General features: G+C 34.1%; 2 protein-coding genes across 6 annotated transcripts in view; one reads left to right on the top strand and one right to left on the bottom strand.

The window, feature by feature from the left end:
• LOC123703406 (protein pangolin, isoforms A/H/I/S) overlaps window positions 1-26704 on the top strand; it is a 137311-nt gene that overhangs the window by 8898 nt on the left and 101709 nt on the right. For all 5 annotated transcript variants that reach the window (XM_045651361.1, XM_045651360.1, XM_045651359.1 and 2 more), the window contains exon 2: window positions 14065-14451. In XM_045651361.1, coding sequence (XP_045507317.1) covers window positions 14284-14451 — 168 coding nt within the window. In that variant the 5' untranslated portion in view covers window positions 14065-14283. The remainder of the gene's footprint in view (window positions 1-14064; window positions 14452-26704) is intronic.
• LOC123703381 (uncharacterized protein K02A2.6-like) lies at window positions 9415-13475 on the bottom strand. The gene has a single exon (XM_045651297.1). It carries the CDS (start codon window positions 13473-13475, stop codon window positions 9450-9452), a length of 4026 nt encoding a protein of 1341 aa, XP_045507253.1. The 3' UTR covers window positions 9415-9449.

Genomic DNA, 26704 nt, shown 5'->3' with positions numbered 1-26704 from the left:
ATCACCAATGGGAAAAGGGGCGGCACTTTCGCATTAGTTTTAATTACCTAGTGGGAAGGTTAGAACACAAATCCATACAGTTAATATAATTAAGTCTTTCTGTCTGTTTGTTGCGTCTTCACGCTAAAACAGCATAAGGCAAACATAGGATTTTTTGAAAAGTTATTAGAAGAATAAAAATTGGGCATCAAACTGGATTTATTCGCGAGTGAAGCCGTGCGGCACAGCAAGTTTGTTCGTATAGTGTCTATATTAAATATGAAAAAATCAAAAAATGATGAAATTAATGACTGAAATGATTTGATGTTATTTTGTAGGTACATTTGATTCCGCGGTTATCTACTAATAATTAAATTTTACTTTAATTACCGGTTTTTAATGTAATTATTTAATTCCATATACGCAATATTATTGTACTATGTGATACTATTTATTTAAATGATAAATATGTAAAATATATTGTTACTTATATGGATGAATGTAATTCATTGCATGTGTCGATTAATTTGTGTTTGCAAATGAGATGATTGTGTTTTAATTTTTTACTTGTTTTAGAATTATGATAAATAATTATATATATTATTGAGATTTATTGTTGTTTTAGAATAATGCTAAATCACTATATAGGTATTACTCATTGTTTTGCAAACATGCCCTACATTGAAGTTTGAATATACCTACCTACCACGCTATATCAGAATTTATGTATTTTTTATAAACAGAAATTGTTTTACGAAATACACAAATGGAGCTAATTTTAAAACGATTAAAATTAAATAATGATGTTTTGGCTTTTTTATTTAATTGGGACATTAAAACGTTATTAGTTCTTTTATCACCAACTTTTGTAAACAACGATTAGAAATGTGTTTGGTCTATAATATTAATATTGTTATAAAATGTACAAATAAGAATTTTCAATTTTAAGGTTACTATAGGTTCATTTTACATTTTAATGAATAAAATTAGGTTTTTATATGATATTGTTTATGTCCAGAAAGATTAACACTGGCACAGCATCAAAAAATATAAAGTCAAACCTAATTTTTGTTATGAATAATTAAATGACTGAGGTTGTGGCCTGTGGGTCTCTTATCACGCTAAAATCGCATTATTTTTATCTTAATCTTTAAATTATAAATGTGCCTGGTTTGACGTAGGTACATAAACACAGAAGTAGGTATGTAGGGTACGTAGTATATATCTGTCAACTGTGATGTAGGTATGTACTATGTACGTTATTACGTTTTAATGTTCTATTATAAAGTTGTTATTAAGAATGGAGTCATAGATACGTTTACTTAAACATTTTTTTAGAAAAAATTAAGTAAAAAAAAATTGCCTAGAAGTGGGCAAGGAACATATTATAGATAATGTTATTTAAATTAATAATTTGAAAAGCTACCTAACTATAGATACATATATATATACAATATTTAATACCTAAAGCAGGTTTATCTTTAAAAACTTTAAAAAAGGATTTCTCCTTTACAACCTGTATCCTCTACAAAATCCATAACAGCAATTATGGTTTATTAAACCCACAGATGATAAAGCGATAAATCAAAATGAATTATATCGTAACTATTTACCGACTTCTATGTCAACATTACCAAAAAGGGATACTGTTTTTCTCAAACTAATTATACTTACATTGATTCATCTGCCTGTCTGTCTTCATTATCCGGTACAAGTGTAAAACATTAATATATAAATAATACATAAGTTACTTGTTTATCACGTTCCGACGTGACTGTAATATGAAGATGGGAAATTGGGGCTGTACTTAGTGCAATGGGAATAAGGGTGGTTTTTGTATGGCATGCGCATGCGCATCTCGGCTTTCTTGCCTGCATTCAAGATGGTTCCTTAGCAACTGGTGTTGTTTTAGAATACTGCACTTGCTAGTAGAATTTAATGATATTAATTGAAATTATAGGTACCTAGTGGATAAGTCTTTTTTCTTGGAATTTTTCTATTGTTCTACGAAATTTGCTTGATAGATTATTAGTTAGGTAGGTACTTAACACTTAACAGTGATCGCAAAAAAATTAACCTAAGTTTATTCTAATAATAGAAAATTCATATTTTGTGTGAATAGGTGTATCGTATTTTGTCTGCACACAAAAATGCTGAATCGAATAGGTTCAAATTTCGTATGCAAATAGATTATTGATAAAATTGCCTAATATATTTCTTTTTATCTCCATTGCATTATATCTGCAAATGGTAGCTACCATATGAATCTCAACTTCGTAATTCCTAAATAAATTTTTGCATCCACAAACTGACAGGAAGTACAGACAAACAGATGTAAATTGTGTGTCTCGCTGTAAAACTTAACGGGACATTAGTGCTTGCACATTACGTGTTTTCAATTTTAGACAAGTCCGCATGTGAAATATTGTATGACCACGTATGACTCCACATTGTGACACAAAATGTTGGGGGATAAACCATTTATTTTGTACTAGCTTTCCGCCCGCGGCTTTGCCCGCTTTATCTAAAACCTAATAAGTTATATACTAAAACCTTCCTCTTGAATCACTCTATCTATTAAAAAAACCGCATCAAAATCTGTTGCGTAGTTTTGAAGATTTAAGCACACAAAGGGACATAGGGACAGAAAAAGCGACTTTGTTTTATACTATGTAGTGATTATCTAAGAAAATGCATGCTCGTACATAAACTACGTACAGATGAATACTGGGTCTGTTGAAATGTGAGTTGTGACACTACATTTATAAAAGTAGATACGAGCAAAACCGCCGGCTGAACCTATATAATGAAACTTTTCTATTCACCAGTATCAGTGTTAATCGTACTGTCCCATAACATCTTGAACAACCCATTAAATGCAACTTGTTCCAACATTGTAAGGTTCTGCAGAACACTCGAAGCACATTACAGAAAATTCAATTATAGAAACGTCGCGAGCAATTGAGATAATTATGCAAAAAGAGTAGACACATGTGGGTAGATTGAGATTATCGTACTATGAGTTCTCACGATATACTCGATTGGTACGTTTGTGTGATAGTTCTAAATACGATTTTACTGGTTTTCGTATATTTTTGGAATAGAAGGAAATGTATCTCATATTAGGAATTAAATGTGGGTACAATAATGTTGTTTAAATACCCACATTATTGATTCTGTAATTGAAAGTTTGTCGTTGAATTAGGAGAGTTATAATTTTTTTCTCATAATTAATGAAATGTGCCCAAGCATTCATTTAAATAAAACAGTAATTAAAGTAGGAACTAAAAAATCGGTTGAGGAAGTTTTGTATAAAATTGCCACGAATCAAAATAATGTTTGTTAATATGTATAATGTAATGTAATTCCCTCGTTAGTTTAGACTATCTGTCGATGTATGACCACGTGTGACATTTTAGTCTTTAAGTAAAGAAAAATAAACGATAGTAACAACTAACAACAATTATCAGTGAACTGTGTACTTTTTAATCTTTTGTTTTGTTTTTATAAGTTATTATATTTTGTTCTTTACGTGTTAGTTTAAACATGATAGTGTAAACAAATATGATATAACAAAATGCATGATAAAAGTCACACAGTGGAAATGCAGCTTTAGAATTGTATAGTCTGTGGTACTTTAGTTCATTTGCATGTAAACAACCGCGCGGGACGGACGCGTCTGCCGCTACAATGTAGCGGAGACAAATCTGTTTCTTTGTTACGTTTAGTAGCTATAAAATTGTAAATAGACACAGGTGTACCGTCTGTTTAAATTAAAACCTCCTGACAGCCATTGATAATGTAAATTAATGAGCCATATGTATTTAAATTTTATAACGCGGGAATTTCACAGTAGTTAGACGTAATTTACTTTGATGGTTATGTATATTAATGCGCATGCCCTGTGTTCGCTCATGGCAAAGTTGGTCGATTAAAACGCTTTAAATATCGTGAAATAATAATAAATACACATGTGAAATAATAATAAAACAGAGGTGAAATGAGATTATAATATAACAAGAAATAGCTTATTTGGCATAACCACAGCAACCTATGGCTTGTTAGGCCAAAACCCATCGCAATTTTTTTCCGTACGACATCCTCGCAACGAATTCATAACTTTTTTCCTCTTTAGGAACATAGATAGATACTATATAGACGTTTAAAAGATTTTTTGCCAGTAATAAAGCAGTGCTACGAATATTTCTCGTTTGAAACAAGTTGGTTGTTACACACGAGAGACCTGACTAATAGTAATAAGAACAAGGGAAATATTTATAAAAAAATCACACTTATTCCCATAAAAATAAACGGAGCGTATATTTTTATTGTACAACATGATACTCGACTATTGTTGGTCTAATTAATTCTTGTAATTTCTTTAAAAAATGTGAAGGAACTGCGTTACTAGTTATGTTTGAATTATGAAAATATGAAAAAGATGTATTGATGGGAAGAAATGACAGCGTAGAATGTGATTATTTGCTGGATGCTTGATCTAAAAGTAAAAGAAAGACATTGTATAAAATATGTGTTTTATTTAATATAGGCTATTTAAGTGAGTGAAGTCACGGAAATCCGCTTGTTCTAAAATAAAACTAACTAGTCTTAGTTATTTCCTGAAACGTGAGCTATAAACTTGCATACAAAAAAACATCTTTTTGTTTTTAAAACTTCATGAAACAAAAGTATAAATGACATTCAAACTTTTAGGTGCTTTGAGAATTTCTTTATCACCTACAGCTTAGTTTTATAGCCTTTTAGATAAGTTCTCTATGGGTACTTTAATTATAATAAACTTGAATCTATTATATTATAGCCTTTATAGGTACTAAATTTCTATACTAGAAATTAGATTTTATTCGGATTACCTTTTGCAATTACTCCTATAGGTAGGTATAAGTACCTATAAATATATTTATTGTAGGTATTATCTCCCATTAATAATCCTAATTATATGTGTTAGGTCATGTAGCATTGTAATAAGCATTAGTGTTAATTAGGGATAATGCCTTCTATAATGAAATCAATTTTCATAATCGATTCAGTAGTTTCGTATACCATAAGTACATACATAGAAATTACACCGCTTTGTAACGTATAATAGCTGTAAAATTTTCCTTGATTGGGTCTTGATTATAATGTGTGATTAAATTTTAATCAATACTAACTATCATAATATTTTAAACAACTTTTCCTTAAACAGTATCTATAAAACAAAGTCGTAATCCGCATGAATAGGGTTTCCCACTAAAACTTATTAAATACCAAAAATAATTTTGAAACTATTTCACCATAGTACCTATAGACTATAGAGTATAGACACTTCCATCTGGAATGGTAATACAGTCAAATAAAATGTCGTATACATTTAAGACACTTTAAAACGAAATTTTCAAAAATGCTTTCATGGCTTACGCTAATTACTAAGCTGGGCTGTTTCGTCAGTATAAAACAAACTTCCTTAGATACCACCTACAGTTCGTACAGAATATTTACGATTTGTACCCATTTATAAATTTCAATAAACAGCACTTTAACACGCGGTTTCACATGCGTCGTAAAATAACACATAAAATGATACCTTAGGTATCCTATTACAATGGTACCTTTTACTGCCTGTACTGTGAAATAGAAATGCTCGTCTTTGGACCTTTGTTTAAACTAACTTCCATTCAGGTTTTGTCTATACCTATCTATGGTAAAAGAGGAATATGTTTGGTATGTTTCATTTACTTACGAGTTTCTTTAAAGGAGGTGTCGGGTTATGATTAACTAGTGGATAATAATAAATAATCAGTTGGAATTTCCATATAATTTATAGTTACTACATATATAAATTAAATATTTTAATGCTTCGCATTGAGAGTGTTTGATTTCAACAAAAACTTAATTTATTTGTGGTGTTCTTCTACATTAGGTGTCAATTACCAATAGGTAACACTATTTTCTCAAATACATATTAAGGTGATATTTGAGATTTTTGAAACAATAACAATAAGCAATCGTACATAATCAAATCACTACATAGTATAAAACAAAGTCGCTTTCTCTGTCCCTCTGTCCCTTTGTATGCTTAAATCTTTAACACTACGCAACGGATTTTGATGCGGTTTTTTTAATAGATAGAGTGATTCAAGAGGAAGGTTTTAGTATATAATTTATTAGGTTTTAGACAAAGCGGGCGAAGCCGCGGGCGGTAAGCTAGTTCGTAATAAATCCTGTTGCATTGCAAAAACTCTAACCATCAAATTTGTAACACCAATCTTCATCGCACAGCGTACAACCATTCCCAAATCCCAACCATCAAGAGACTTCCTAGGACATTACAATATATGTTATATATCTATAGACTATATGTAACAACGAACAAACATAATGATACATGGCGTGAACGATTCAGTTATTCACACCTAGTCCCCCATCTGCATACGTCATTATGCCATTTATATGCCTTGCTAATGTATCACTGTTATGTGCAGATTATATAAGATGGCATTTTAATCGTAAGTATTGCAGTAACAATTTGAGCATGTGTAATTTGTTAAAAATGAGTACATGTATGCGAACTTGTAAAAGTTTAAAAAAATGTTGAGTTTGAGTTTTGCTAGCGTTAGATACTATTCAGTATTCCGTGGTTTGGCTTCGAAATTTTTCATATTAACTTATATTTTGGGGTTATGCGTGTGTTATGTGTTTATTAAATGTTTTATGATTATCTTTTTGGTTGATATTAGATATATCTAAGAAAGTTTTTGTTATCACAAATTTAATTAATTAAAAATTCTTATCCATTGATCTTAAACTAAATGACGTAAATGTTTAAGTTGTTGGATTATTCTGTATCCAAACAACAGTAAAACAAACATGTATTTTATTAAAATTAAAGCAATTATAGCGGGAAAAATAATGAATTAACTTACCTACGCTGTGAAATAATTTTTATCTGGAAAAGGCCTCACGTTAAATAATAATATAATATTGACGGTCATTAACCTTATTATTGGTTCATTTAATCACAGTATACAGATACAACTAGTAGGGAAACTTCATACAAATCGTTCAAATGGCTCACGCACACAAGCCAAGCGTGTTTAAGAGTAAATGTAGACACAGACAAAATATGTAGACACTAAGGAAAGATGTCTCCTGATAGTGCTATATATAGTAAAGTATTAAAAAAAATGTGATAAATAACTTTTTAAAAGCAAATATGCATGTATCAACGAATATATGAATAACTAGCGGTCATCCCTGGCTTCGCCCGTGGTACACTTTGACGTTTTCTCTCCATAAGAACCATCCTCATACTTCATTTTTCATTATAAAAATAAATTAACGAAATCGGTTCAGCCGTTCTTGAGTTATGCGCTTACCAACACATTTTGCGATTCATTTTTGTATTATAGAATATTTCCATTGCAAATAAAATTTTTCAAAAAGTTATTAACTGTGCAATGAAATAACACTTGGCTTAAAATTTTCATGAATCAATTCGTGAAAAGCAATGAAACTATCAATGGTCAGGTTAATCCCAACAGATATGAATTTATACTGGGTTTAATTATTCATCAGAAATAAACTTTGAGAAGATGAATTAAGTTGAATAAATAGAAACAAACTTTTGAGAAAGTACGTACATTTATTCATGAAAAGTCTTTAGGATAGAAATCTAAAACTTTTTGCCCATTATTCCCAGGATAAGTCATCTCTATCTCACTGTGAGAATTCGTTTTTAATTGCAATTAAAAATAATATCAAAAATTTCCACTCAAACAATATATTGTGTATCTTCTACTTAGATAAGTACATTGCGAGTAAACAACGAATTTTGATCTCTATCCTCATACGATTTAAGTACATTTTTAATTAATTAAATGCATGCGTTTAATCCTTAGTAACGATTGATATGAAAGAAGTAACTTATTTTGAGTTCAATTGCATAAAATCGATAATTAATTACATCCTATCAAAAAATATACACTCCCAATCCAATTCTATCACACAATTAAAAATTATTATAAAAATTCAAACACCAAAAACGCAATCTATCAAAACATTAAAAGTCACACTCATAATATCTATTCAGTAGTACATGAGTTACAGACAAATAAACATAATGAACACGTTATGAAACATCACATAAGCGATAAACGGTTTCCTTTTGCTCTTATCTTCTGAGATGAACGATAAGATACTGTAATTCGTGTTTAGAATTGTTTATATGATAGGGTTTAGCCCGCGGCTTCACTCGTATTTAGTTATAAGTCGTTTGTATCTGTGGAATGTCAATATTATATGAAGAAAGGACGAACTAACTAATTTGGAACGAATTGAGCATTAAGATTGATATTTTAATTTCATTTCTAATGTCTTGACTTGGTTAAAAGTTAAGCTTTTCGGTATTAGGATTTGATAACTTTTCAGTAGGGATATAGATAATTCGTTATTTTTCGGCAAGTAGCATCCTAAAATGGATGTGCGCATGCGCATTTATCACAAGCATAATGTGCTGAAAGTTTCTTAATGTTCAGATAAATAATTTAAAAATAATATTTTACCGAGCAATGTATTCTATTAATTTTGTAAATAGTAAATACAATTTAAGTATGCTAATAAATAAAAATTGATTGAATGTTCGAAAATATGATGAGGCAGGTGTTCAGGATATAATATATTACAATTAACAAACTTCCAACGTCTTAGCCAGATATAACGAGCTAATAAAATTGATCGATTATGCCTTATTAATAATCAAATCCATCAATACACAAATTCAACTCTATCACCGCTTCTTAGAATTGTTTTTTCAGTTCATTAAAATTCATCTTTATACAATAGACTACGAAATTCTCGTGACGAAATGTAGGCTTAGCAGGAAGGCCTGGCAACACATTGACATGCATAGCTTAGTACAGGCGTCATATTCTCTCAAAACAATATGCATAGTGAATGCAATGCGCGCGCGCATATCAACGCGCCCATGATACGTGTATCATAAACTGGCTTTTAATCTATGGTTTTAATATGTAACAGCATTCATTATTTCCTGAGTTGATGGATAAGGGCTTGAGCAGCAAATTTTATGCTTTAAGAATTAATGTTTCTGTAGACTTGAAAATGATTGCGAATTAAGACTTAGGTATCATAATATTTTTCTACTTTTTTTCGAAAATGTGTTTTTGTTACGTGTTTTGAAAAGTGTGCGAAATATTATGTTACTAACTACAATTGTATTCATATATTCATCTACATTTTCTTTAACTTTGGAACGTCAATGAAACACCGGGTGTGGAGTCTGACTGGTTTATTAAAACTATTAGAACTACCGACAGTGAATTATTACCAAACCACCCTCCATTTTTCCCCTCTTACAAATACATACATATTTAAATCCAAAATACAACTTAAAATAACAAGAACTTAACCAATACTTAACATTTTTATTTATTTATTTTTTTTTTTTTTTTTTACTCGTTATTAAACAACTTACGGGAACGCTCGTAAGCTCGTACAGCTCGAGCTGATGCACCGTCAGGAGGAGGGGTGGGGGAGCGCGTGACTGAATTTGCAGTCGATTTACCTGTATCCTTGTCGGTCGCGTCCTGGTCCGCCTCCTCCTCCTCCGCCACATCAGCACATGTCCCGTCAGCACCATCGCTTGCGGGGGCACAATTAGTCGAGTTATTCAAATTCGGCCGGGATAAAGAGAATCGACTTTTACGGTTCCCACTATTCAGTGAAATAATTTGATCTTGATGCCTACGCCATTCAACCCCGTCATCAACCTTCACCTTATAAGAAACAGGGCCGGTCTTTTGCGTCACATTACCCTCGACCCATTTAGGCGACTTACTGGAATAACTACGTACAAGTACGGGATCCCCGTTCTCGAAATTCCTATCCTGACCTCCCTTGTTAGCCATCTGCCTCTGCTGTGCCGTGCGCACCTCTGCACCGACGTCTGGACGTAACGCGTCTAAGCGACCGCGCAGACGGTGGCCTAAAAGCGCTACGGCCGGCGACACTTTAGTCGTGGCGTGCTCAACGTTACGATATTGAAATAAAAACTTCGACAGTGCTTTAGAAATATTTTCGCCTTCATAAATAGCTCTTTTAATTACCTTCTTTACCGTCTTAACCGCATTCTCCGCGGCCCCATTACCTTGTGGTCTGTACGGTGCCGACGTTACATGTTGTATACAATTTTTATCACAGTAAGTTTTAAAATCTATAGACGAGAACGGGGGGCCATTATCAGTAACTAGCTGTGACGGTAATCCGAATCTAGCAAACATAGACCTCAACACTGACACCGTGGATTCAGTGTCTGTTCGTTTCATTGCACTTACCTCAATCCATTTCGAGAAAGCGTCAACTAATATAAAATATTTTACACCCCCACATTCAGCAAAATCCGCATGAACCCTTTGCCAGGGCCCTAGGGGAAACTCCCAAGGATGTAAAGTGGCGTGGGGCGGAGCGTCCCGAACCACTCGACATGCCTCACAAGATCGACACAAATTCTCTATATCTGCATCCAAAGCAGGCCAATAAACGTAATTACGAGCCAGACTTTTCATTTTGTTCACTCCTAAATGCCCTTGGTGAATTTCCTCCAGGACCCTCGCGCGTAGCGGAGGAGGAACAACAAGCCTGTATTTAAAGATCAGACACCCCAATTCGTGTATGATTTCGTCCTTACGTGCGAAATAAGCCTGCTCCTCCTCACAGCTGGCGCGAGCCGGCCATCCAAACAAAACATATCCTTTGATTTTACATAATAATTTATCTTTATATGTCTCCGCCGCAATATCTTTAAAACTTACAGGCAATGAATCTTTAACTAAATCTACATAACTTAACGCTTCCGTGGGGCTCCGCTCACACGGAAGGGGCAGACGAGACAACGCATCCGCGGGACCGTTCTCACAGGATCTCACGAATTCTACCTTGAAGTCATAGGCTGATAAACGCACGGCCCACCTTTGTAAACGGCTTGCAGCTGTTTGTGGTATTCCCCCCTTTTTACCGAAAATATGTGATAAGGGTTGATGATCGGTACGCAATATGAACGATCTCCCATACAAATATTGATGGTGTTTAGTTACCCCAAAATAAATCGCGAGCGCCTCCTTGTCTAACTGACTATAATTCCGCTCCGCCGAATTGAGCGACCGTGAAACACAGCTGATAGGGCGCTCACTCCCGCCCGAGTAGCGATGCGCCAGGACCGCGCCCACCCCGTACGCACTGCTGTCCACTGACAAAATGAGTTCCCGACCGTCTTCATAATGCGCTAATACTTTATCACAGGTGAGAGCATTTTTAGCTGCAATAAAAGCCTCCTCACATCTCGAATCCCATGTCCAATCGATGTCTTTTTTTAAAAGTGCATGCAAGGGTTGTAACATTATGCTTAAATTTGTAATGAATTTCCCATAATAATTTAACATTCCTAAAAAACTTTTTAATTGTGTAATATTCTGGGGCCTCGGGGCCTCAGTAATAGCGGCTAGTTTATTTGGATCGGGACGTAATCCTGTTTTATCGATGATAAAACCTAAATATTTTACACTTTTTTGTAAAAAACTGCATTTTTCAAATTTAACAGTAAAACCCATAGCCCGTAACCGTTCTAATACTGTACGTAAATTTCTTAAATGACTTTTCCTATCCACACCGGTAACACAGACGTCGTCCAAAAATACAACAGTATTTGGAACACCCCGAAGGGTTTCCTCCATGATCTTTTGAAACTTCTCCGGGATACACGACAAACCGAATGGAGTGCGACGATATACAAATGTACCGACGTGCGTAGTTATAGCCGTATAACGCTGTGAATCATCCGATAACAAGCATTGTTGATAACTATGTTTTAAATCAATTTTTGAATACTCTTCTCCCCCACTCAGTGAAGCGAACAACTCCTCGATCCGAGGAAGTGGATATGGATCACGCTTAAGGATCGGATTTATAGTAATTTTATAATCACCGCAAATTCTTATATCGCCGCATTCTTTAACCACGGGTACTATCGGCGTCCCATAATCGGATGACTCAACGCGGTAAATAATTCCCTCTCGCTCTAACCGCGCCAGCTCGCTCTCAACGCGAGCGCGCAGTGCTAACGGCACAGGCCGCGCGCGCACGTATACGGGCTTCTCATCCTTTACATATAACGTTATTGTTTTTTTACAAGTTCCTAACTTCTCCGTAAACACCTCCGGAAATTCACACATTAATTGACTCACAAAGGGATCGCTCCCTACATCCTCATTAATTTCCTGTAAATCTATGGCTATATTTTTAACTCCAAGAGCGCGTACCCACTCTCTGCCTAACAAAGGACGTCCCCCGTTCTTAATTACATAAAGTTTACAATTATACACTGAGACCTTACCGAGGGTTACATATACATTAATAAATCCAAGCGAGTTTATCGTCGAACCGACATAACTGCGTATGTTTATATTATTAGCTAATACAGTTTTATTATAAAAATTACGCCTAAAAAAATCTTCGCTTATGGTCGAAATTCGGCTGCCGGTATCGACTTCGAACTCGATTGGACGTCCATCCACTTTAACCATAACTAAATAAGGTTGGTCACCTGTACCGTCCACTTGGATGTTGAAAAATTCCTCGTCTCGCTCATCGTCACTCACGTAATTATGTCGGGCGTTCGCCCGCCCTTTGCCACTCACTGATTTACACATATTTTTTAAATGGCCACGTACACCACACTCATCACAATTATAATTAGCAAACCGGCACTTATCCGCCCGGTGCGGCCTCCCACACCGCCAGCAGCGGCCGGTGCCGCCAGCACCGCCGCCCGCGCCGCTCCCGCCGCCGCCGTGCTGTGCGGGCGGGCGCGCGGCCCCGCGAAGCTGCGAGCGCCGTACGCTCGCCTGGTGCAGGCCTTCGCCCGCCGCCGACCCGCCGCCGCCGCCCACGCCTGCTGCGCTCGGGGCTGCGCTCACCTCTGCGTGTCGCTCCGCCGCCTCCAAAGCCAGAGCCAGCTCCACGGCCTGTTTATAATTTATGTCTTTTTCGGCAAAAATTCGCGATCGCATCGCCTCACTCGCCAATCCAGACACGAACTGGTCACGTAAGTTCTCTTCCAGGTTGCTGCCGAAATTGCACGTCGTCGCCAAATGTTTTAAATTATGCAGGTATTCGGTGAGCGGCTCGCCGACGACCTGTCGACGCAAGCGAAAAACATGGCGCTCGGCTATCTCAGAACGCTGTGGTTCTAAATGCTGTGTTACTAGGCGAACGAGCTCCTCGAACGATTTTGATTCCGGATGCTCCGGCGAACACAAATCGCACATTAGAGAATACGTAGTATCTCCAACTATGGTGATGAGTAACGGCACTTGTAATTCTTGCCTGATTTCATTCAACAATATGTATTGTCTTACACGGCGAACGTATGCCGGCCATTGTTTGGAGTTAACATCAAACGGCTCCAATTTCCCTATAGGCATGTTCACAACCCTTTACTTCACTTACTCACGTCACGCGTAGTTCCGACTCGTCGCCAATGGAACGTCAATGAAACACCGGGTGTGGAGTCTGACTGGTTTATTAAAACTATTAGAACTACCGACAGTGAATTATTACCAAACCACCCTCCAAACTTCATATCAAACTTTATAAAACAGTTCCATACATGTTAAGATACACGAAAACTGACTTCCTCGTAACTCGTCCCACTAATGTTTACATAAATTATTCACTGTCAATATGTTATTTTATTTCTCCTAAGGGTTTCTGAGCGCTTGGCTTCGGGCCAAGGGACTTGAACGATACTTGACAGCCCACTTGACCTAAAATATGCTACAATGCTTGTGGCGAAACGTTAAATATAGCTTTCGGTTCAGTCTTATCGTAAGGTTAAGGATAAGATAGGTGCCTGTACAACTGTAATGATATGTTTGTTGTAATTACTAGGTCATTAAGTACCTACCTACCTTTATTTTCTTTTCTTTTCTTGTGTCCAAGATGTCCAAAATTTAAATTATGTGTCCAACTTTTACATTTTACGTTGTTTAATTTAAATAATTGTTGTTTCAGATACAATTCGAAAGATACGCGAAGTAACAATTTAAGCTCAACCTGATGACTCATCTGTGAACCGACAAACTAGTATCAGTGTAAGTGACATTACCGACCGATGTGCATAGCAATCCGGCTCGAAGGACCAGCCCGGATAATGTATTAGCCGGTCATGGATGACAGATAGTGTGTGTTGTGAAAGGATGGGATAATGGGCGTTGGGTTGGGATCTTGAAAATGCCGCATGCGCACTCGAGTTCCGCTGCGAGCTCGGGCGGCGACGACCTGGGCTCCACGGACGAAGTTAAGGTCTTCAAGGACGAGGGAGACGGAGAGGACGAGAAGAGGAGCTCGGAGAATTTGCTGGAGGAGAAGTCTAGTCTCATTGATTGGACTGAAAGTGAGGTAGGTGACCGTAAAGTATATGTATACTTATGTGATGGTATTCGGTCTATGACAGGCTTGATACCATTGTATTTGACGATTTAGATGAGGTATTTTATTATGATTCTCAACTGATAGTGTCTAGTCTATGATAAGCTTATTAATATCGTATACTAAAGGGTTAGGAATAGGTGGCAAAAGAAAAGAGCTTGGTTAAGCATCTAAAGAACTTCATGCCAAAAATGGATACATAATAAGTGGTATAATCAAAATTGATGAACGATCCCAACAAGTGTCATAAGTTATGAATATTGCACGTATGATAAATGCTTGATTTATGGGTGTGAAAGCAAAACCACTCAGTTCCACAAGAATGCTGCATATGTAACACATAAATGGACTTTCGACTTTCAACGTTCTAGGCTCTGTTTGAAGAAAAATACATCATTGTACATATTAAAATGTTAATAGTCTTAAAAGTAGAGTGAATAGTCTTACGAGTTCATTATTCCCATTCAAACCAAATTCCGTGTTCATGTATGCTAATGATTTTTAATTGTGTAAATATTTAATTTTTAATTTAATTGTGTATACAATTACTTCTTTAAATATTTGTACGTAAAAAAATGTTAAATTGTAGGTGGTCCGCGTTTCCTGGCAATAAACATGAAGCTACACTAAACGTCTATTTTAATTATGAATCAGCTCTCAAACCTATACTTAAAATGCGTCACGCGGCGCTAAACATCACCGCATAAAAATAATATGTCGTCAACCAAATGTATCCGTTATCCTTAAGAATTAAACGCAAAAATTGCGTGCTCATATTTAGATGTTAGTGGTCTGTAGTGCAACCTCAGCAGGTGTCAATACCAGGTAGGCACTATTGACAGATTCTACGTATAAAGGCACAATACGTACACAATATATTGATTTCTATTCGACATCCTGAATGGTACATATTTATTTGTGCACTTGTGAAAATCCCGTCAACAAACGTACGGATTTGTAGGCTGGTATACACCAGATGAAAGAAGCAATTTGACGCAACAGTAGTTCATTGTTAGAATTATAGCAATTTTACGCCTGAGAGTCTAATAAAATCAGCAAGTTAACCATTCCCGCCTCCGTAATTATCTATTTATTTTCTATTAAATGAGCCCACGGCCATTAATTAGCGTAGAACATGGCTCCCAAACGCTCGTATGGTCATTTCACGTCGAGAATTTTGATAAAACACCGTTTATGACTGCAACGAATTTTTATACGCACTTAATATTCATGAGTCTCGGTTGTTGAACTCGTATCTAAGAGATACACATCGCGACTATTTCGAAAACCGCTCAATTAGGACTAACAAAAGATATGATCTCGTTACTCGGACACACAAATCATTGTAATCGCAAATTGTGCGTGAAAACAAACAAATCAACCGCACGGACCGGAGCGAACTTCACCCAAAACATGGTGAAAAAAACAACAGGTACATTTCCTAAAAATTCGACATAAATTACCGACTCATTGTTGCTCGTTCCGAAAACTCTATTATCCAATAGTGCGTCTACCTGCGTGGAGGTATTATTAGACGGACTCCCACGGCTCCGGTACCTGTGGCCCGTAGGTGCGGGAGTGCAAACATTTAGGAGAATCGAACTGTTACTCGCTCGTGCTTTTTATTCGTCGGAACCCTGGCTGCGAGACAGGGACGCAAGGCGCACAGGAATCCAGACGCATTACAGTCACGGATCGTATAAATATTGGATTATATTTAGGTGCAATTCTGCTTTGTATGTCATAATAGCATCGATTATCGTACGTGATGCTATTACAATGCTCTTTGTGAGTACAATTTACTGAGTTTCGATTTCTTTTAGATTACGATTTTGTGAATTGGATTGTGTCAGGGGTTTACGGCCGTTTGATTTTTGGATGTGTTTCCATAGTTATTTTTTACGTTTCTACAGCAGTACTTGGCCCATTTTGTTTGCTTTCATACGTAATTATTTTTTAGACAAGTTTTTCAAACTTTTCGAAAGCAAGCAGCATGCATCGGTTTAATTCGACTGCATTATTTAGTCAAACATAATAAGCGTAGCTAACTCAATAAGTCTGCGTGTAAAACACTTAACAAAACTTACACGTTCGCGACACGAAGACAATTATACGTAATTATTTTTAAAATAATAACACGCTGAAAAAACTAATTGGCCGAACGCTATTGTCAGCCCGATATGTTGACACAACATTACTGTACCCACTATCCCTTTATTTTTATTCCATCGTATTGTATTGCGATATTCTTCATATGTCATAAATCTAAGGAGCTGAAACACCCCTTTTTCATGTAATCGTCATTATAAATGGGCTGATGCAAAATGTGGTGATAAAAACCCGCCAAGCGCGAACAAACCAGTTGGAGCAGGTTCCGTAGGCTGCTCTAACTAATTTGAATGGTGACCAGTTTTTGTATGGCTTTCTCGATAGTGTTTTTTATTATTTGCTCATCAAACGGACGTAAATCAGCTAATTGTAGGAACCATTTGAATATAATCTTTCTAATACACGTGTACGTTTGAAACTACAATATAGTTTCGTAAATTACGGGGAAAAATTGTCAGTATATATCATAATTTGTGGAAGCAAATTGGTCAGTTTGCGTAAAAATATCTCCAAGTAAACATTAAGTTTCTGGCTACAGTTAGAAGGAATAAAAAGACGCTTCCAATACATGTGCGCAAGCGCAACGGCGTCTAAATTTAGCGAACAACGATCTCTTGTGCGGTGCCATCCGCTTCCGTTCGTCTCGGGTACTGTTATTTATTTGCTCTGTGACATGACTTTATTATTGATTATTTTAATATCGATTTATATCAATAGGGAGGACAAAATTCTTATGTTATAAAAATTAATGGATAGCCACTTTTATCCGTATAAAAGTAAACTTTTATAATGCTTACAAGTTACAATGTAAACAACATAAAAGTGTCTTCAACTTAGATTTGCAATATTTGCCTCATAATATACGTATTTAAAATTAAAAAATAAAAACTGCTCAAAATAATTTTAATTTTATCAATTGTTTGACCATATAAAACTACTCTGTCTTACATATTTAAACTGAATTATAAATCCAGCTAGTTAGATATAGCGTGTACGAAGGTAGATGTAGCTTCTTTCCTCCAAGCTCCAGTCCTAACTTCCCCATATTCCAATAATTTATCGAAGCAAACCAAGCAATTTGTACGAGCTTGTACAAATTAACATAACAATAAAGTTCAAACCGTGAAGGTCTGTGAAAATGATCAGTTATTAATTTCACAAGCCTTATTTGGTACGCGTGGGATCACGACATAATATAACTAATTAAGTATGTATACTGTGGACGTAGGACGCCTGGCCTAGGTCTCATTTGAGACCTAAATACACTGGATTATAGTTTCGCGGAATTGTTACAAGACATTCCAGTGTCAATGTGACTTGGTATTTGAGTATTGATTTTATATGTATCTAACTTGTTGGTAGTTAATTATATAAAGCGCATTTTTTGTTTTATTGCCAAAAATAAGCAAGTATATTTCAGCACGCAAGTCTTGCCAGAACACCATGCGTATTGCGTAGCCCTAATTTACTTCGTACCAAATACCACAGTATAAACTATTACACAGTATATCAATTTTTATGTAAAGGCATGCTCTTCCAGCAAACTAATTCCACGAGCCACCTTCACGAATGCATTTGCTATGCGAGTTAAATGCATTTGCGCAGTCATTTGTTTATAGTTGCCTATAGTTACGTGTGGCTCGGTTTAAATTTGAATATTTAATTGCACGTTTAATATCGTAGCACCTACAGGTGATGCAAGTACGGTGTGATGGAAGTTTCTATACTGTAGTATTCTATATACTATAGTTTCTAGTACCTACTATAAGTGTATAGATATAATAGTTTAAGTGAAGATATTTAATGATTTTCTTTAAACCTTGATAAGTTCAATGTTAGGATACGCTACGAGATAGTAGTTGATAGATGTGGAATATAGTTAAATTTTAAAAACAAAGGCAAATATTGAATGTAAGTTTTACTGTAAAATTCGTATGTTTACTTTGTATTCAGTAATAATCCTTTGGCTTAATAGTCTTTATTGTTATTTATATTTGAAGATAATGTTGGCTATTCGGATGTTATGCAAAGGAAATGATAATAAACATATTATATGTATCTACTAGGTCTAAATGCAATGAGTAATCAAAATTATACATAAGATCGCAATGCTCAAGTCAGACTTTTTAGAATTGATTATAGCTGATTCTTAGTTTTGAAATACATCAGGTGTGTCCTCAATATTTATATAATAAAACTTTTATGGGTGTCAATCAAGCATCACAATTTAATGGCTTTTAACGTTTCTAAATGAGTTTAAAAACATGGAATTTTATAGATATGGTAATATCTACAAGTCTGAAATTTTAATTACTTTCACAAATATATGAGCCATATTAATCCACGGTTTTCTTTATCGTTAAAAATTGAAAATTTACTAAGTTCCTTCATCTTCCATTGTCTTCCCATATCTCCTTAATGTCTTGGGATTATAATTAAATACTTTATCTACACTAATATTAAAAAGAGGAAAACTTTGTTTTTTTGATTGTATTTAATTGTAATAAACTACTGGACCGATTTTAAAAATTCTTTCACCATTCGAAAGCTACATTATCCACGAGTAATATAGGCTATATATATCTTATCACGCTAAGACCAACAGGAGCGGAGCCACGCGGGTGAAACCGCGCGGTACAGCTAGTATAAAATAAAATTTATGAACGTTACTTGCATATATTAATTGCGTAGTTTACAACGCATGCTAACAAACACCTTTTCTGTTAAAATAACGCATCATGCAAAACACTCTGGTCCGCGTTTATAGGATTCAATATATTTTATAACATGATTGAGATAAGATAACTTCAAGGTAATTACATCCAATTAAGATACTGATTCATTTATGATTATACTAGCTTTGCAGCCCGGCTTCGCGTGTCTCGATGATTGGTCGTACCAATTCAGAAACCTATGGCTCACGTAGGTACAACACTTTTCTGAAGATCATCAAATGATCAAATTCATAGCACGGCATACAGGCAAACATTAATTCATTTTTTTAAATAGATAGATGTGGTTTATATTCCGTTTTTAATACAAATGTCATAATTACTGTATTTACTGAGCGGAATTTTGAGCCGAGATTAGTAAGTCAGTTTATATTATGAACATATTTAATTGTAATGCTAATCTTTAAGATTACAAGCAAGCAAGGTTTGCTTACGCGGCGCACAGATAAAAAATACAAACTCAGATACCAAACTGATATATACATAGACATAAGAAGTTTATATATAATATGTATATAGGCCTTCAAAACATTGAAAATACGTATTTTCCCCTATATTACAGTTTTGCGGGGATAATAATAATTCATGCATTTCAATAAACAATTTTATCTATTAATAAATGAGAACTGAAGCTGTTTCTGATCTGACTAGGAAGTTAGTTTAATGATCACCAATCATCGAATCTATTTTCCAGTAGTTTACACCAATCAATCCTTAAAATTGTAACTAAAAATCAGTTCTACGTACACGGCGCTTATCAGTGAATCAATAATGTCCTAGCTGTTGTTGATAACTTATCGCTTATCAGCGGTATACAAGTATGACAGGACATCTGCGCATGCGTGTGACGTATGTGTGTGTGTGTGTGTGTATGCACTGTAGAAGTATATGTTTTAAAGGACTACTATATAAATAGGTATTGAAGTCATCGAATTATTTAATTGTAAAACGTAGAATTAAAATAATGTTAGGTATAAGTTTACTGTATGAAAATTAGTTTCATTTGAATATAAAATAATTGTATAAAAGTATATTTATCGAAGTACATGGAAATCCCTAAAAGTAGGTTAAAAAAGAAAATTTTGTGTATAAAAGTAATATTGTCCATTGAAAGATACTACTTATACTTACTTATTCCATAGCTACCTACTACATATAGACCATATAGTTACGTTTAAATAAAATAAATACAATGAAACTAATAATGGTTTCCAAATTAATTAATTTGTAACCAGATAACTCTCGAGTTATTAATTATTATAATTGAGCGAACTGATTATCATAAGCTTACCTTTTAATGCCGTGTAACGACTGTTAATAAATACGCTGTGTTTCTGAACGAATACACCAATATATTTACTTAAAAATTCCGCGTCATTCAATCTTTAAAAAGTAAAACATGAATGAAATCCACAAGAAACGCGGATGTGATTCCAAACGTACCATTAAATGGCGCCAAATACAAACAAGACTTTTTTTTAATTCTTCAAAGCGTTGGAATAGTTATCGACGGCCAGCAAATCAAACTGTCCGATAAATCAACCCCTGATGCAGTGTATGCATGGCTTTATATAAATCTTTTTTAATCTGTGCATTTTTAGCTTACTGCCTCGTAAACGTACGCTGTAAACTTTATTGTTCTCTAAAAGATGTTACATGAAATCATGTGTTCGATTTTTAAAAATAGTCTGATTTGAAGCGTTGGTTTTATTTGACATTGGAATGTCAAATTAGGAATTTGTTTAAACGTAATGTAGTGTTTTGTTTAAGTAATTAAATATGTCAGATAAAATAACATTATGTTGTTATAATTTATTATTAAATATAGAATAACAATTCCCATATCGTTGCGCTATTATTAGTACCCTTAGTTAGTACCTATACTTTAATATATTTTAATTACGCATTGCCTTACTGAATAATTAATTATTATTATTAGCGCGGTAAAACCTTAGCTTTTCATTAAGAACAGACTTAATCGTTCAGAGTTTTATCGCTGAAGTAATTGAAAAAATCGATTACATTCCTTACGATCTTAATTTTGCTAGAAAGACATCAAAATATCGTTAATCGGATAATTACGAGCGAATTAGATAATAAAATTAGAACAGTTTATTTATGGTGGAGTTTGATTTCTGATTGTAAAATCGATAGTTGATTAGACGGTCGAATTTATGTATTATTTTATGCAGTGAATAACGTTTTTACGAACATTATAAAGAAGTAGATTTTAATGTTCGATTAGGTATCTGGAGAATTCCGGATCTGATTTTGATAAATACATTTTTTATCAATGGTTATTTCTTTGAAATTTTATTTTTAGGAATGCTATATATAATTCTTAGATAAGTGATAGATATCACTTCTGCTTAGCTAATCGAATCATGTAATTCTCTAGGACTCAATTGAACATGATATGCAAGATATAATAAGATTTTGTTTGGGAATTAAGAAATGAATTTCGATATTGCAGATAATGTTAACAATAATTATGAACCTAGGTAAAAAAAATTTTGCTAAAAATAGCAAAGTGCTATTTTCCAAACATGATATTTCGCATTGCCGATTCTGTTCATATCAAGTATTGTTTTAATAAATTGAATTAAAAAAATTTTAATTCATAACTTAATTTCCAAAAGTACCAGGCTATCATGATGCGCAGGATGTCGATACGCTTCTGGTAGTAGTCGATACATTTATTATTGCGAAAATTAAATTAATATTTCTTAATCGGATTTTTTTAAAGAATAAAAATATAGAAGTGGGATTCGCATAGCTTCTCAGTCACGGATGGCCGAGAGGAGTTTTGCACGGGTTTCGAAAAAGACGCGGGTTCAAATCCGTCTCGTGATCAATTTTATTCTATTCTTTAAAAAATCGCATTCGAAAGTTTAAATAATTTTAAATAAGTAGGTATAATTAAAAAAAAAATATTTTAATAGCATAAATTATTCATTCATAAACTCCAAAACTACCAGGCTGCCATGAAGCGCAGGATGTCCCTCCACGTTCACAGTAATTACGATCTATTTCGGTGCGTTTAATTGCTGTGCCCAAGCGCAGCCAACGGGGAGTTTTTCCAAATGATGACTTATTTGGGGCACATTTTATAGTCCGTCACTATTTATGACCATTTAGTTTACGGGAGCTTTTTTAGGAATAATTTTATAATCAAGAACTTGTTAAATGATGGAGATTTGTAAAAAGCATGAAAGTCCTGTATTATCCTGTTATCCTGGGTGCGCATCAAATGTTAATACCTATATGTGGTAATAACTTCTATTTCAAATTGTTGTTAATTAGTAATAACTAGTTAATAATAGTACAATACTGATTTTAGTTTCACTGTGGAGAGAAAACATTAATCAGAATCTACCGAAACTCGTGCTTTACTCACTTTCTTAAATTAAACTTATCAGTAATAACAAGCTTTAAAATTATCTAAACCAAGAGAATAAGAAACGGGTTTATCACTAAACAGTCAGTTATCACATTTCACAGTTAAATTCTTTAAATATTAGCGGTAACTATCTGTCCCTTAACATTTTGTTAAACATACCGGTGCGGTGGTATCACATTGTTTGCTGTAACTTCGCCTTAAAGTAACTTACCGTCTTTATGGTTATTACTTATAAGTTATAAGTATAACAATAAAAATATATTTAATGAAATTTTCTAGATATGCACAATTGGTGATACAAATTCGATTCTCAGTTGACAAAGTTATGTTATGAAATAGAAAAGAGAAGAAAATTGACCATGATAATTATTCCACTATTAATTATAAATTATAATATACTAGCTTTCCGCCCGCGGCTTCGCCCGCGTTTTCAAAGAAAAACCCGCATAGTTCCCGTTCCCGTGGGATTTCCGGGATAAAACCTTGTGTTAATCCAAGTTACCCTCTATATGTGTGCTAAATTTCATTGTAATTGGTTCAGTAGTATTTGCGTGAAAGAGTAACAAACACATACACAAACAAACAAACTTTCGCATTTATAATATTAGTAGGATAGGATTTTTATAATAACTTTACAAGTGCAGTATTAATTATTAAATTTGATAAATATTCAAATTTCAATTATTCAAGCATACCATAAGATCTTTAGAAATATCGGTTTATTTTTGTATCGACTGCTTCATTCTTACAGAAATCAGTAAGTATTTGGTACTTTTAATTTGAATTAATCGCAGTCAAATAACTTAAAATTAAGTATCTAGGCAGTAATTCTAACTGTAATTTCCTTTATGAATAATGCATCTAGCCTTTTACATACTATACATAGAATGTTGATCCTTTATAAAAGTAATGGAAGAATGCACTAATTTACCTCCTAATTAACTATTAAGCTGTAAGGATAAATGAGCATTTATTTTATTTATACTTTATAGTAACTGAATCATCGCAGGCTGTATAATAAAAGCGAAGCAGTTTATAGAGTTAGGTACATAAAAAGACGACTATTTTTGGTAAAACTTTGAGTCTAAAAATAAATTTAAGTAAGTGTATGACAATTTTAAAGTAATAACAGCCTCTTCTCAACTTCAATATGTAAATACAAAAAACATTCTGCTTTTAAACTATAAATGTACACAAACACGTAGCCATGAAAAAAAAAAGACAAATTACATGTCCCGCAGCCGGAGGCCCCAAAAGAAACTCAGATATACTTAAAAACTACATTTAATGACTAAAATGAGACTTTTACACCCATGTCTGCACGATGCAGACCGGAGTTAAAGAATGAATTTATACATTATAATAATTATAAAGACGTAAGCTTGGATGCTAACTAAGGGAAATCGCACCCACATTCTATTCCCGTGCGAACGGCGTATTCAGCAGTTTTGTATGAAGGCAGGGCCGTAACTCCTCCCGCCGAAGTTCAGCGACCATTTTTGAATATTGTGAAAAAATGTTGCTGGAAGCTGGGGCTCATCTGCTTATCTGTGGTCCTCTATAAAGTATGTGTCGATCTGCGTCACATCGTGTACCAAATGGCCAAAATTAAGACTGCACCAACCAGAATTATGTATATAGGGATAGTGGTTTGATACATTACAGGATCCTTTTCTATAGCGATAGGGTTTGCATTAAAACTTGCTAACTATTGGATTTTGTGCAAATCTTCCAAATTAACTGAGTTGAGAATTGCGTATCTTGTATAAGTGTTTATTTCTAATGTCCTTGATATCTGTACTGCTTATCTTCAGTCAGTGGCTGTTCCTTAATTTTGTCATTTACATTATAGATGTTGAAATTCTCCGACTCGTACATACATCCAGTAGGTATAGTTAATAAGAATGTACCTTGGAGTATCACGAAGTCCTCTTGTTGCATTTATAGTGAGATTTGAAATGAGCGTGGTAAATATAGTAAGTAATGTATTATACTTCGGGCATTCAGCCTCTATGTACAAGAATGAGTTACTGTTAGTTGCTATATAGGGATAGGAAGGGATGAGGGCCTGCCTAATCTTATTTGGAAAAATAGCTAAATGAAATAAATCAAGAATATCTGTAAAACTAATGGAAATTTAAAAATTATTACAATTTGCTTATTCGAAAAGTAGTATCCAGGCTTAAGTATATTATAATATTCCCTATACTAAAATTCTTATATTTGATTCTTATCATAAATGTTACCTAATTTCTTAATCATCTTCCTAACTGTTTCCATAACTAACATAGAATGATGATTAGCTAACTTAACGTATCTAATAAGATTATAGTTATTTAATTTTTTTTTCGAATTGAATTAGGTAAATAATATAATTAAATGATTTTCCAATATCTAAGAAAGAATACTATGATGGCTATTTTAAATCATTAGATGATATATAAACTAAATGCTGATTTTTTTTTGAAAATCTTAAATGAAATTTTCATATTTTATAATTTATAGCATCATTGCAACCCAAATTAATACCGGTAATACCTATGATGATGAATCTTCACAGTCAGTAAAGCTATTACTAGCATAGTGTGTAATGTTCGGATCATATGTATACCGATAAGGCGATTCACTATAATTTTAATACGAATAATTCTCGGAATAAAAGTCAGGGCCGTACTCAGGTGGATATAATTCGTGCATATTCATTTCATGCATTTTCAAATATGTAATTTTGTGTTAAAGGTAAATCTCTAATGGGTTTGGAATTAAATTCTTTTCTATCATTTTTACTAATTATTAAAATTATTTTTATTCTGTAAATAAGATGCATTTAATTCTTTATACACAAATTCTAATGATTCAATTAAATTAAATTTAAAGAAAAATTTAATTGTCACAATTTTTTAAACATTTTTTTTCTTGAATTCTTGAAACATTGAATTCTTTAAACATTGAATTCTTGAGCCTAAGGCCTCTGATCCGGCCTCCATAAACCGCGAATAAAAGCTTGTAGAAATTTTATTTATATAAAGTGTACGTTTTGCCTCTATGGTGGTTACTACTGAATCATAAAGCGAAATGTAAGTCATGAAATTAGGTAATTTTATTCAATTTATCATTGATTAAGAAATTAAGCTATTCACTACCTTCAGTAGTACTTATATAACTTTATAACCTAGTTAATAAGTATATAATCTAGTTAATAATATAATTAATTTTATAGTACTACTACCTAAACTTACTATTATCTAAAACTAGTCCACGAACAACCTAACTCAATGTAGTGCTCTCGGGAATTAGACTTTCACGGATGGAAAATCATGGAAAGGAAATTAGGACTAAAAAAATAGGTATAAACTGGTAAAAGGAAGCAACACAGAACTATTCTATGTACTTACCAATTAATCTGGTTACTTTTCGGGATCGATGTTTGATTTAGCCTCCAGGCCGCAGAAACCGTAGATTCTGGATCCTCAGCTCCGTAGCGATAGCAAGGTTCTATCTATGCCACGTTTTTTGAGGATCCTACCGACTGCGCCAATTACATGTCCCGCAGCCGGAGGCCCCAAAAGAAACTCAGATATACTTAAAAACTACATTTAATGACTAAAATGAGACTTTACACCCATGTCCGCACGATGCGGACCGGAGTCAAAGAATGAATTTATACATTATAATAATTATAAAGACGTAAGCTTGGATGCTAACTAAGGGAAATCGCACCCACATTCTATTCCCGTGCGAACGGCGTATTCAGCAGTTTTGTATGAAGGCAGGGCCGTAACTGACATCAAAACACAGTTAATTTGTCATCACACATGCTTCAAATATGAATATCAAAGGTGGTCAATTCAGCTCATAATATGCTATTGGCAACACAGGCCTTTAATTAAATGCCCAATAAAAGACAAGAATGTAACTTTAACATATTCAAAGCGTAATTCGATAATTCGAAACGTGTTTTAAATTTCGAATAAGGAATCAT

The sequence above is a fragment of the Colias croceus genome, chromosome 26 (genome assembly GCF_905220415.1).
Source record: "Colias croceus chromosome 26, ilColCroc2.1".
Taxonomy (NCBI): Eukaryota; Metazoa; Arthropoda; class Insecta; order Lepidoptera; family Pieridae; genus Colias; species Colias croceus.
Note: the sequence above shows the minus strand (reverse complement) of the source record. Positions and strands in the feature narration are given on the sequence as shown.

Excerpts from the sequence above, each read along its gene's own strand:
- LOC123703381 (XM_045651297.1), bottom strand. The coding sequence starts at position 13,475 with ATGCCTATAGGGAAATTGGAGCCGTTTGATGTTAACTCCAAACAATGG.